The sequence below is a fragment of the Crocodylus porosus genome, unplaced genomic scaffold (assembly GCF_001723895.1).
Source record: "Crocodylus porosus isolate Cpor-Errol unplaced genomic scaffold, CroPor_comp1, whole genome shotgun sequence".
Lineage (NCBI taxonomy): Eukaryota > Metazoa > Chordata > Crocodylia > Crocodylidae > Crocodylus > Crocodylus porosus.
The window spans coordinates 88082516-88096094 of NW_017728886.1; the positions used below are offsets into that span (position 1 = coordinate 88082516).

General features: G+C 40.6%; 1 protein-coding gene across 3 annotated transcripts in view; it reads right to left on the reverse strand.

Moving 5' to 3' along the window:
- The window catches only part of ELMO1 (engulfment and cell motility 1), a 446831-nt gene that overhangs the window by 365279 nt on the left and 67973 nt on the right, over window positions 1-13579 (reverse strand). For all 3 annotated transcript variants that reach the window (XM_019538714.1, XM_019538724.1, XM_019538705.1), the window contains exon 2: window positions 2191-2341. In XM_019538714.1, the coding sequence (XP_019394259.1) occupies window positions 2191-2268 (78 nt within the window). In that variant the 5' untranslated portion in view covers window positions 2269-2341. The remainder of the gene's footprint in view (window positions 1-2190; window positions 2342-13579) is intronic.

Consider the following 13579-nt stretch of genomic DNA (forward strand, 5'->3'; position numbering starts at 1 on the left):
AGTGGCAGTGGTGGCAAGAAGCAGCACTAGCAGTGGCAGCCAGGCCCTAGCACCAGTCCACCTTTGATCTGAGCTGGGTCATTTGGCCAAGCACCAGAAACAACGTTACCAATCCCTGGTCTACTGGGCTGAGCCCCAGACTGACTAGAGACACCTGGGGTTTTATTCCTGGTTCTACCCACTGACCTGACCTTTGGCAAATCACTTGCCTCTGTGCCTCTCTTTCCTTCCCCGAGCTGGGGGCGTGTGTGCAGGGCGGGGGGGCCTACTTGCTCCTTGGCAAACCCAGAAGTAGACAGGAAGTGCTTCTGGACCACTTCTGGGTCTGCTGTCGAGTGTACCAGGGAGCCCCCCACACTTCTGTGGGACACTCCATGAGCCCCAGAATCGCAGCACTCAAGAGCCACGTGCTATCTAGAGGTATATAGAAAAAAACATTAAAAGCTGTGTCTGTGTCCAAATTGATCCGGAGGGTTCCAATTTGATTCAGAGAAATTAAACGGTCCTCTGATTTGATTCGGATTCAGAGATTCGGCCACCGAATCAGGCTGAATCTCTGCTGAGTCGAATCAGGAACCAAAGCTTCACAGAGCCTTACTGATCTTGTTTGAAGTCTCCAAACATTATTACAAAGAATAGTTAGAAAGTATCTTTGCAACTGTAGACAAACACCTTAATGTGCAATTCTTGCCATTTCAGTGCCTCTTTAATAATTTTAGTGCCTCTATTTTGAGAATCCAACAATCGGGATATGTTTTGCTTTGTTGTTACTCAACAGAAGATTGAATTACATTTTTTCATTTTTATCCATATTGTTCCTGAGGGACTGAGTTTTTCAATACCTGCAGCACTATTCCTTGTACCTGCAGCACAATACCTGAGACATTCCTTTCTCAGCTAATTAATGCACCATGTTTCGCATCTGTAACATAAATAATTAAAAAGGCAAAGGTTCTCTCAGAAGTCAAGGAAGGGGATTTTGATGTGCAGGAGTCATGTTAAAAAAAAAGAGAAAGAGAAAGATTTCAGCAGCAACAACTTGAGGTCTGATTTACTGAATGTCCAAAGAGCAAAACACTGGTAACTGACTTTAATGGAAGCAGTTATAGATGTCATTATTTTGTCCATTTTACAGTACTATATTTTTCTGCAATGACAGCAGCCATGCCTGATAGCTGCATATCTCAATGCAATTGATGAGAAGTAGGGTAGGGTAAAATTAAGCAAAGAATTAGTATCCCAGTTCAGCAGAACACATTTATTTAAAAGCTAGTGAAGTGTTTGGAGGCATCAGAGATTAAATGTATTGTGAAAAATTCTGAAGCATTTTCTTTTGCCTGAAATAATCACCACATGGCTTTTCACCATGTGGCTTTCTAAAGAAGTGATGTTACATGTTTCCACATATAATTGTAAATGAATGGTAATATATTGAACGAGGTCACCTTTAATATTGATATATGTACATATTTAGTATCTTATGCAAGTTCCACACATCAACCATTACAATTCTATAGGTTTCAAGTAAGTGCCCTCTAGTTTTGTTCCAAATATACTGCAACAAAATATTTTTATTCTACACAGGCAATACGTTTCTCTTTATATAGTGCCTTAACAGTCCACCTCTGTTGCTGGATCCCTTCAGCCCATCTGTGTCCAAATTTAAAAAGCATTTTCCTGACAGCATATTATGTATTGAGCTGTTGCTCACTTAGAGCTATAGTCATCCAGTTGAACAGGTCGCTGCCTCAGTGACATCTGGGTAGAGCAACAAAACTGTCTTGTCCACACAGCATGCTACCAATCAGGTATCCAGAAATTAAAGCCTGCTGCAGCTATCTACTATAACAATACCTTGCATTAATAGAGTGCTTTTCATCTTCAAGCAATTTACATTAATAAGTAAAGCAGCATTATCACAATTTTACAGATGAGCAAGCTGAGGCACAACTGTTAAGTAGATGACAGAATAAATTAATGAATGTCTCATTTAAGTAACAGGCAGAAAAACAGCCGATGTGTCAAAAAAGTATTAAAATAAGCAACACACATTTTATACAGCAGATATTCAAATAAACCTATATGTGCCTTTAAGTAAACACACAGGTATGCACAAGCATACACCTTTCAACATACAAATACACTTCTGTACACATACATACATGGCAGCATTGATAAATAAGCACTCACTTGATCAATTTCCATTAACTTGGGGAAGGCACCTGGCCATTCTATGGCCACTTTCACTATATCAGCAGGAGGTGGCATTGTCAATGCCGCTGTTCTTCAAAGCCAGTAAAACTGGACACTAAATACTGCAGTGACTCTGTTTCATTCACACCTGCAGGGAGAGAGAGAGAGAGAAAAAAAAACACAGCAGTTCAGACAAAATTCTAACAATGCTCTTTCATTTCCTATATTTTGCCTGGCTGGGCAGGTGCATGAAAATGTGCAAGAGAGTGAGAATACACATTCTGAAAGCAAACACAGGACAATGCTATCACCCACTACACAACTAGGCAATCTGTTAAAAAGATGGCTGAAGCACTGGAACCTACTGTGAATAACAGTCGTGCATTGGACACATTTAAACAGAAAAACTATTTTAAATATTATTAAAAATGGTTGGTTTAAAGCTACAAGCTACCTGAGGCTGATGTTATATTTCACTTCCGGATATCCAAGAAGTATATTAAATTAGTTAGAGCTTAAGTCAGCACTCCAGAAGGAAAGATTGCCCAGGAAGTTATGGCCAGGAAACACTGTTTCTGTTAACTACAGCAATGATCTTCTATGTGTTCACAAATAGATCAGTGCACTATAGCAACCAGGATGTCAGAAGGAAGGCATAATGCACAGCAGTTTTTATACTCATAAATCGCAAAAATGCCTCACTTAACTTTTTGAAACACCTTGCATAAAAGCTCTTTTCTATGAGGCAAACTTGAAATTTGCAAATAGGTACTGGGAATATATCAACAGACTTTCACAACGTATGTAATCAGATACAGCCTCACCATCTTCAACAGTATTACTATCACCAAGGTTTTGTGGGAAATGGTCTGAGACGCGAATTTTGAGGGGAAAGCAACAAGGTTAATCCATTCTTGCAGATTCTCTTATTTTATTATATATGTTAATTTATATGCTTATTTTATTACATGTGCTTGTGCTCATCTCTAACCTCTTCAATACAGAAGATCTAAAACGTGAACTAGTACAGAACTGTTTCCCTGAGTCTGGAGACAGACCTTGCCAATGACTCCCCCTCTGACTAGTAGAAGCTAAACAAGCACTGGAAATAACCAGTTGATCATATTTCCATAACCTACCTAACTTCACCTTTTCTCCTTCTTCCATTGCATAATACTTTTAATTGTTTGTCAAGCCTGTCATTTAGATTGCAGTTTCTAAGCCTTCTACAGACATGGTCTGTAAAGAGCCTTAACTTTTGTTGCTGCTCTACAACACTAAAACTTTTACTAAAAAGAAAAAAGGGACCTTCAGTGAGAGAACCCTACCTATTCAGGAGGAAGGGAGAGAGAGAGAGAAGTGTGCATGTACACACATGGTCACTTACACCCATTATACGCACATACACACTTCCAGCATATATGAAGTTCTTTCCAAAGCCTAAAGAAAGGTGGTAGTTGTAAGAATGTATTAGATAACCAAGAGCCACAGAGTAATACATACCTATTAAGAATATCTGCACCTTCCATTTCAATTAGCCATTACTCCAGCCCTAGTCTCACTCTCTCCCTGAATCCGTTCTACTGGCCAGCCTGAGAAGGCTAGTTCCCTGGCTACCAAGAACAGCAGAACCCAGATCACTCTTCTCCAAGTAGTTCAGGTCAGACTGCCAAAGTAATGACAAGACTCTCAGCTGTTCGCTGCTACTTTTACATCTAAGGAGGCTGCTTTCTCACTCGGCTGAAACTTATCACTGGTCTTGCATAGATGATCAGAGAAGCTGCACCCTTTGAAATGAAAGCCACAGCAAGTAGCTGGAGTATCTCAACGGTTTTGTGCAGCTGATTGCTGCAGTTCTGCATACCTCTGCAGCAATACATCACAAACTCTCATATTTGCAGGGGGAAGTTAGGAACCTAGCTCCAAGAATTCCACTGCATCCAGTAAGTATCTTTTCCCTGGACATTATATATGAAATTGAATACCTGAAATGATACTGATGAAAGTGTTGCATTAATATGAATATTCAAGTGATTCAGTATTGCCAAAATTGGTGACATTAAACCAACCACTGTATTAGGAGGAACAAGCAGTGCTACAAAACAAAATGTAAAGCAATAAACAGAGGCAACATGGTATAATGTGATTTGAGAAGGCACCTTGAAAGAAACAATAATACAATTAAGGAGAAGTTTGGTGTTTCTTCTATCTGGGCTGTCACAGAAACACGCTAGGGAGATTTGAGGATCCGGGATTAAACAAACAAAACAAGGCAGCTGATCACCCTGCTACTCAAAGGCACATAGGAAGAGCCGTCTTTCATCCATCATTACAGAAAGCTTTAGGAAGAGGACAGAAACCAATACTTTTTTTTTTTTTAAATGTGTTAGTCTCCTCCTCCCTTCTTTATTGTCAGACTTCTGCCTGAAGCCTTCTCAGTGCCCTTAACCCTGAGGTAAGGGTTAGTCTGGAGTTTATCGCCTAACATCTTGGGTGCAGATAAGGAGTACCTGCTCTCTGGCTGGGTCTAGATTTAAAAACATGAAAAGTAAACTGCGGGGGTCAGGGACAGGAAAGGAAGGTCTTGCTGGCTACAATGGGGTCATATCCTAGAGGCTGTAGGAGTAACACGACAAAATACCAGCAATTGTTTTCTCATTATAAGTTTGCCTGCTTGAAGTAAAGGCTCTAAGGCAGGGGTGGGCAATTATTTTGGGCGGAGGGCCACTTACTGAGTTTTGGCAAGGCATCAAGGGCCACATGAGAGGCAGCCAGGGGCAGATAAATATTAATTTTCTAAATTTTTTGGGGGTCCCGTGGGCCAGATGGAATGGCCTGGTGGGCCGCATCTGGCCCGCGGGCCACATTTTGCCGAGCCCTACTCATGGAAGGCCAGCCCTGAATGCTGGGGAAACTTTGATTCATGACTGTGAATTTAGACTACCAAGCAAAAACAGCACTGCAATAAATCAACGTAGGCTCTTGAGTATTAATGGGGAAACTAACTCCTGATATTAGTTTTCTAATAATGTTCATCTGAAAATCAATCCTGCATACAGTTGAGAAAAGAGAACTGACAAGTTGTCTTGCTCTCAGTTGTATATGTTGTTGTTCTTACATGAAATGCATTTAATTGTGGGGGGGGAAGAAATGAGCCCTTGTAGCCCAAGTTAGAGCCAAATCTTTGCCAATTGCTTAAAAAGGTTGGGACTAAAAAGTTCCCCACCATAATTAAGGTGCTGAAAATAAATCAGTTAGGGAGCCTATATATGAGCAGGAAGGCTGCTGCGGCGATGCGCTGGAATTCCAGCACGTCAGAGCAGACTCAATTAATTGAGGCTGCTGGTGTGTGGCAATTACTGTGCTCCAGCAGGTTCCTGCATCTCGTGTATCAGCATCCCCATGCTTAAAAATGGTGGTGGGAGCCCTTTATTTAAAACTCTCCTAACCATCTTCAGTTCAAGTGCTCCTACTGCCACTTCTAAGCATGGGGATGCCAATACAAGAGACGCAAAGGCACTTTAATTAGATCAGCTCTTGGAGCTGCTCAAATTGAAATGCTGCTCCCCCCCCACAGCATGTGGAGTAGATCTTCAGTGGATATGAACTGGAGAAGTTTGATTGACTTCCAACAACTGAGAATTTACCAAGATGTTACAGTGCAGTTCCATTCTCTAAAATTTTCATTGAAAGCTTCCTTTCTTCCTCAATGGCTTCTGGATGAAATGTGGGCAAATTAGGGAAAAAAAAGTGCATCTTTCATATCTGCTACTATTAAAAACTCAGTGTAGTACCTGAAACCCAGGCTTGTTTCATTCCTTCTCATGAAGTATCACCAATATTAAAGATATCAACTTAGACCATCAGTTGCATGTTTTTGACTTCAGACAAAATATGACCTCAGTGACACATTCGTGATGCACCTTGCTTTTATGAATTAATATTCATTACCTGTCCTTCAGCAACACTCACAACTTGCTGTGTACTGTCCATACAGATGACCCAGTTTGCTGTGAAATGCTTGTGTTTTGCAAGTAAATTAATCCTCATAGGAACATAGGATTGGGAAGGGGTAATTCAGTCTAGTCCCTTGCATTTACAAGCTATTGTTAACCAAAGGAATCCCCAAAGTTAGCACTTCACACCCTTACCTACCACTACAGGCACAATACATGCCGGAAGTTGGGAAGGTACTGGTAATACCCAGGCTTTGAACGGACAGGGAAACAACTGGCTAGTCTCCAGGGAAGATCTTAGAAAAAGAACCCTTCCCCACATTACAGAAGTCAATCTCCATTCCCACCAAAATATCTGCCCTAGGGGATAAATTCATTCTTGACCCCAAATTTAGCATTTGGTACGACTGAACAAAACAAGCCCCACTAGCCAAGAAACCATGGATTTATAAGTACCAGCAGGAACACAGCACATCTCCATCTAAAACCTGCAGTTTCAGCTGTGGCCATCTTCCCAACTTCTCAAAGTCAAGCGAAGAGACCTTGCAGAAACCAGCAGCATTCACAGCAGGAAAAAAAAAATCCTCACAGCCTTAACCAGTGACCAGAAAAGCCCTGATACATGGGATTACTAGATGCATTTCTCACCAAAGACCTACCTACAAGGCTCCATATCTCAAACAACAATTGGTGTGCCAGAACTCCCTGTTCTTCATTACAGACCTTCCACATTTTATCCAGCTGAGTCTTAAACAGATGCAGGTTCCTTGCTACCACCACTTTACTTAGAAGTGCATTTCAAAATGCCCTTCCTATGATAGTTAGAAATCTTCTCAGTTTCAATCTAAATTTGTCTATGGCCAGTTTATAGCAATGTAACCTTGTACCAAAATTATTTTTCAGCCTAGAAAGCTCTTAACTTCTCCCAAGGTTAGCCCTATGTTGATCCACTAGGAGTAATTAAATCAGTTATACATACTTAGCTGTGCTAACAGAAACTAGAACATACTTAACTCACAAAAATTAGAAACCTCTCAAAGTCTTTTGAGTAAAGTCTCAAATCTGCAAAGTGAACAACACAGACATAGAGATCAGCTGATATATAAATTGGACCTTGGGAATTATTTGTACAGGTACATTTTTGGACAAAATCTAAGGAGGTAGAAGGTGTGTCCGGTACTACATAGGTTTGAAGAAAAGGAAGACAGCTATGTTCACTTTAAACAGAACACTAGATAGTTTGCATGCTTAAATCAGTTTTCAGTAGTGCAACTTCAGAATTGTGCATTACAGTATTCCATAATTTGGCAAAACAAATACTTTCATGTCAATAAAGTTTGACACTATGCAAAATTAGCCCATTAAAGTGCAAATTCCAGAAGTTAATGTCCTCTGACAAAGCATGGTATATTTGAAACACCCTGTGCAGCCCACTGGATGGTCTACTACGCTGTAGTAATTAACACTCAGGCTGGAAATCAGAATATCCCTGATGTAATGTTTAATGCAAAATGCATTAGCACTGACACTCAAGATCCCAATTTACCTACCTGGCTCTGAGAGATTAACTCAATTTGTGAGTCAGTACAGCATAAAATCCACAGCTGTGTCACTGACTTATGAATTTTTCTTTTTTCATTTTTTCTTACATCTGTGAATTGCACACAGAAGATAGGATTTTAGTTTTTCTGAGGTGGGTACCCCTCTAGAATCTTTAATATGTATTTTGCATTTCTATAGTGCCCTCTGTGTAAGGATTTCAATGGACCTGGAGCAATTAATTATTTATAATTATAACAACACCCCAGCAACATAGAAACTATTAACATTTTACAAATGGGGAAAGAGACAAGCAGCCTACGTAGAAAGAAAGAGAGACAAGCAGCCTGAGAATATCAGCATGGGTTCCTAACTCTCAGTTCTGTTCATCTACAAAACCATATTTCCTCTTTTACATAGAAGATTTCATGTCCTAATGCTGGTGTGGGGTATTTTTCTGAGCAGGAAAAGTAAAGAAGTTAATGATTCAAAACCACATGCATTTGATAATTTTCCATAGCAAAGTACACTCTGTATTTCTTTCTGATGTACAAAATAATCAAGAATCGCATGGAGCTGGAGAAGGCTGTGGCTGTTGGGTTAATTGATCCCACAAAGCTTATCCATGGCATTTATTAAAGAAAGCATGGATGAAACTGGTTGAATGAACAAGTGGGTATACATCAGGACTCTCGTTGTGCCTCTCAAATAATGGGTAAAGGAGCAAAGAATGGAATCAGAACTAGCTGTATACAAGGGTGTCATTTAAAGGAAACATTTAGATGGGGAAAAAAAGAAAGAACTTCCTCTCCTCTTGGGATCTTACATAATCAAGTCTTGTCAAACCTAATCAGTTTCTTCTGCTGAGCTCTGGAGTCCCAGACAAACAAAGACTACTGATAAGTGGCAAGTTTAGTTGAAAGGCTCCTTGGGGACCAAGTCTGATTAACAATTTGAGAAAAATAATCCAACACTAAATTAATATCCCCAAAAGAACTATCTTTGGATTTAAAACTGCATGACTGAACAGTTAACTCTAAAGAGCTGTAAATCATCTGCTCTCTGACAGAAGGCAAAAAAGAGTACTGAAGGCAGTAAGTTAAATTTAAACTGTATGTATATACAAAGGCTTTCATGTTGACCTCCACTTTGTTACAAGCTCAGTGCCTTTCACCTCTGAACTTGACACAAGGCACACAGTCCCAACAGACCCAGGTCAACAAGGTTCAAAGAGACTTTGACACAGTATGAGACAAAGTTCAGCACCAGACCTTAATTTCCAAGACAGGTCTCTGATAACAAGCATATCGCACCAAATAATCAACTCAAGAGTTAGTGTACAAATACACCATTTAGCATAACATGATAAACCTGCAGTTAACTTTGTACTGAAAAAAACAGATCCTTATAATTTGCTCTTGGAGGAATTTGCATGAGAATGGGATGGCAATGAAATGCAATAGGAGAGGGAGACTTTTTATAACCACTGATACTGGCTTGGAAGGAATAAGAACATCTGAATAGTTAATCTGCCTGCTGGATATCTGTGTTCCTACTCTTCACACCATTACAGCACTTTCCCACACTACTCTTATAGCTCCATATAGTTGGAACTGAAAGACAAAACAAATGCTTTCATTTTCTATTGCTCTGAAAGCATGGCTATAAAAAAAAAAAGAAGAGAGAAAGAAACCATAGTCCTTAAATAGAAAGTTCATTTTTAAAAGGTGAATTGCAAAGGAAAGCAAAACAGATGTGCGTGCGCTTTGGGGGCGAGTAGGACAATTGTATGTTCTTTCATATTAGGTATAAAAGAAGCTCTGGAAAAAAAAACTCGAAAGTTCAGGGATGCAGGGGACTTGAATTTTCTCTTTCCTGACTTTTTTTCTTTTTACGGAATTGAAATTCACATCCTGTCTACCCAATGTTTGCTGGAAGACAGAATGGACAATTAAGCAACTGCTACTAGAAAAAATATGGCATCACAGAAGTAAAAACTTGATTAATTTGAATTATTCACTCTTTCGAAAACTCGGTGATTTCATTAACATCATTGTGTGTAAAATTGCCTGAGAAATAGTTGGAAGAAGAAATCTCTCTTAAAGAATTCTTGAACCAATCATTCAGTTTTAAAGACTGATAGTTCCCCAAACCATTTACTTGGATGTTTAAGAGAGATCTTCAGCAAATTAAAGAGTAGCTACAAAATCTGACAAAGAAGAAAGATCAGACTAATCTAGGGGCTTTTTTACAGTAGATAAGACCGTACAATCAGTTCTGACCTTTCAGAGTCTATTAAGATGTGTTGTTTTGCTTTGAGAGTTACCTCTAATAATCAAACCAGATATTCCAGATATTTCTACAGTGAAAGCAAGCAGAAAGAAAAAGAACTTAAAGGAAACCCCACACTTTCAGTTCTTATTTAAATATACTCTAGAGAAACAGAGAGAGAGCAAACCCCATTTGTACCTAATATTGCTGCTATAATTTCAGCACTTGTAAAGGATGATAGGGGAATGCAGGAAGGAGCAAGTACCAGGCAGTGTAGAATTAACTAGTAAATAACAGCAGACCAAAATAGGAATTCCAGGAATGGGGACAGAATAGATCTAATTTTTAGTTTTGATTCTCACTCACAAGGAGGGCTTCTTTGCACAGCTCAGTCTAGAATTACTTTAGGATAACTGGGAACTGGTCCCATTAATTAGGCTAAGGATACAGACAAATGTAAAAATTCAACTGGTATCATTTGATACTGATACAACTTATATCTGCAAGAGTCTGTAGCAGTGGTCCTCAACCTTTTTTCCCCTGCAGGCTGGGTGGGCAGCACCTGATCTGTCTGCAGTCCCAAGCCAGCTGTGCAGACAAAGGCAGGAAGCACCCCAGCACCAATCCAGTTACAGCAGGGGAGGAGGCATGGCCCAGCCCCAAACCTGACACTCAAGGCTTGGGAATTTGACAGCAGGGGAGGGTGGTAGTATTAACTGTCATTGCTCCCCTGCCTCCCAGTTTTCAGACCCATGATGAGCCCCATCTGCCAGATGCTGTGGCTTCATGGGCCAAATATGGCCTATGGGAGAGGGGTTGAACACCCCGGGTCTATAGTAATAGAAGAGTAGCAAAACTGCTTCAATTTTAATCCTGCTTCATTCAGGGTCGGACTCATTTTGGCTTCTGCCACCAGAGTAAATACAATGTATGATTGCAGGGGTGTTGGTTGTAGCTGTGTTGGTCTGAGGACATAGGCAGACAAGATTCTTTGGGTGAATCTGATATCTTTTATTAGACCAACTTAAATAGTTGGAAAACAATTATTAAGCAAGCTTTTGGGTTCAAAAACCCTTCATCAGGCTAAGGAAGTTTCTGCAGTTGGTGTGTGCTCTTCCTGGATGGAATGAAAAGTAAAGAAGCCAGAGGCTGGTCTGGTATGCATACAAGACAGGTAGTCAGTGAAGATGTAAGGAAACTTACAAAACACTTCCCAGAGATGAGCTTATGAACTCCACTTCATGAACCTCCTGGATACTAAAAATCATGGACTAAATATAGACATTGGATTTATAACACATTATAACCTGCCTGACATCTGACTCCCCAGGTATCTCTCCATTATTCACCCCCACCCCCAGCCTGTCTCTCACCCATTGACTCTTCAATCTACATCTTCACTTGGTGACTTTGGATAGCCTGAGCTCTGAAAGAAATACATTCACAAAAACAAAGAGAGACTGTGAAGGGCTAAAGACGGACCGTCAAAAAGCATGAGGCTGAATCAATTCAGTCTTTGCAGGTTAGTCTAAAATGTGTACACTGAATGGATATGTAAGTGAACAACCATTTACTTTTGATTCCAGAAATGCAGCCACATGCCTATAGTGGCCCAGGCCAGAAGCTGGGGGATACTAGAGCACGCCTCCCTGCTGAACCAGAGCAAACAGCTTGGGCCAAGGCTAGCCTGCTCACCCTGGAGGGGGTGGCGGGTTGTGGAGGTGCTACAAAGAATCCTGAGAAGCTGGGAGACTATGAGTTAACTTGAATCCGATGGGGATCGGGGACAGAAGTTCAATAAACTGATTTAACTTAAAATCAGTTAAGTTGGATACTACATCCATCCAGATTTACCTTAAACCGGTTTCAGCCATTTTGAAAGTAGTTTATGTGCACTGAACTTTTGTTGCGTTACATATTTGAACTGGTTTCCAAACATTTATACTGGTTTATGTGCAACTTCTGTCCCTAGCCAAGATGGGAAGAGTAGCAATGAGAACATAGAAGACAACGTGACACAGTTAACACTAAGGGCTTATCCATCATCCTTGGAATTTATCCTAGATTAATTTATTTTGCAGTAAAGTAACCTGCCCCCAATTTTTATTGTAATGACCTGGCATTACACCATCACCTGCATTATTATATCCATTTGGAAAGCAGTTGCAATCCAGTGCTTCAGGAGGGCAAAAGAGTTCTTCCTGAGGTCTTTTGTAAAAATACAAAAGACCTCAGGAAGAACACATGAGAGAGTGTTCATAGTCTATAGCTACTGTGGGGAACTGGACTGTTGCTAGAAATTCCAGTTGCTCAGCCTGACTCAGAAATCCAGGATTTCAGTGTCTCTAAGACCATAGACCAAATTGCATCCCCCTGAAACCCAAGCCTGAGAATACTGATACATCTGAATCATATGTGAAGCTCAATAATGGAAATAAAAATAGGACAACTTCTAATAAGTCTTGTGTGACCTATCACAATAGAATTGTATGAAGGGATTAAAGCAACTTGGTTCTAGATATTGTCAAGGTGCCTGGACTACTTTTCATTCTGCCCATCTCCTTTCAGGCTGTCATTCTGTACCACACAACACATATGCATGCATGCACACACATGCACTCCCTTAAAATAATGGAGGCATTGGAGAGTGCTTAAACTCATCAATCTTTATTTTTTCCTTTAACTAAGCAACTTTGTTGCCTTCCTCCCTCCAATGCTTATTGCATGCTCTCTTAAACCTCATCAGTGACTTCCCCCAACCTTCCAAGATGGTGGCATCAACATGGTTTAACAAGGAAATGGCTACAACAGAAATTCCTTCCCTTTGGACTAACAATACAGAGAAAAAGCATGGAATTATTTGTCTTGCTCATAGTTTTGTTGAGGCCCTGAGCTTCAAGCAGATATGGAGTATCATGATGTATATAGCCCAAATCAAGCTAGAAACATTTAAAAAAAATGTTTCAAGGAAGTGGTCCTCAAATGGCTAACTGTGGAAAATGCCGTGGGTGTGCCATAAAGAGAGAATGGGAAGGGAGTCAGCCAGCCTCTCCTTATATACCCATGGCACCACGCAAAACTGTGCTAAAACACCATTCTGTTCAATATATAATACCTATGCTCAAAAAAAGCAGCAGTCACCTTAGTGCAGTAATGCAGGAGGACAGAACAGTTTTACTGACAAACCTAGATGTTGGGCTGTCCCCACAGGTTTAGGGCTGTGCAAAACAGTGTTCCTTCAAATCATCGAAACAGAAGTTGAATTGGAACGGTGCTGTTTCATTTCAAGTTTAGTTTCATTTCAATTTTAGTTTCATTTCATTTTGCAAGCACTGTTCTGTTTCATTTTGTCAAAACTATTTTGATGTTTTGCCCATAGGTTATTATGGGGAAACATAAAATACAGCAGGCAGGCAGATCAGGGGCCTGTCGGCACCCCTGGGAGAGCTGCAGGGGCTGTGCCAGAGTCCTCCCAGGGGTGCATGCCCCCAATCTGCCTGCCAGGTGACATGAGCCAGGTGCTCCCCCCGGGGCCAGCGGCAGCATCAATCTTCCCAGCGCTGGGTGTGGGCTGTACCCAGCACTGGTCTGTCATCTGGCAGGCAGATTGGATGGGACGC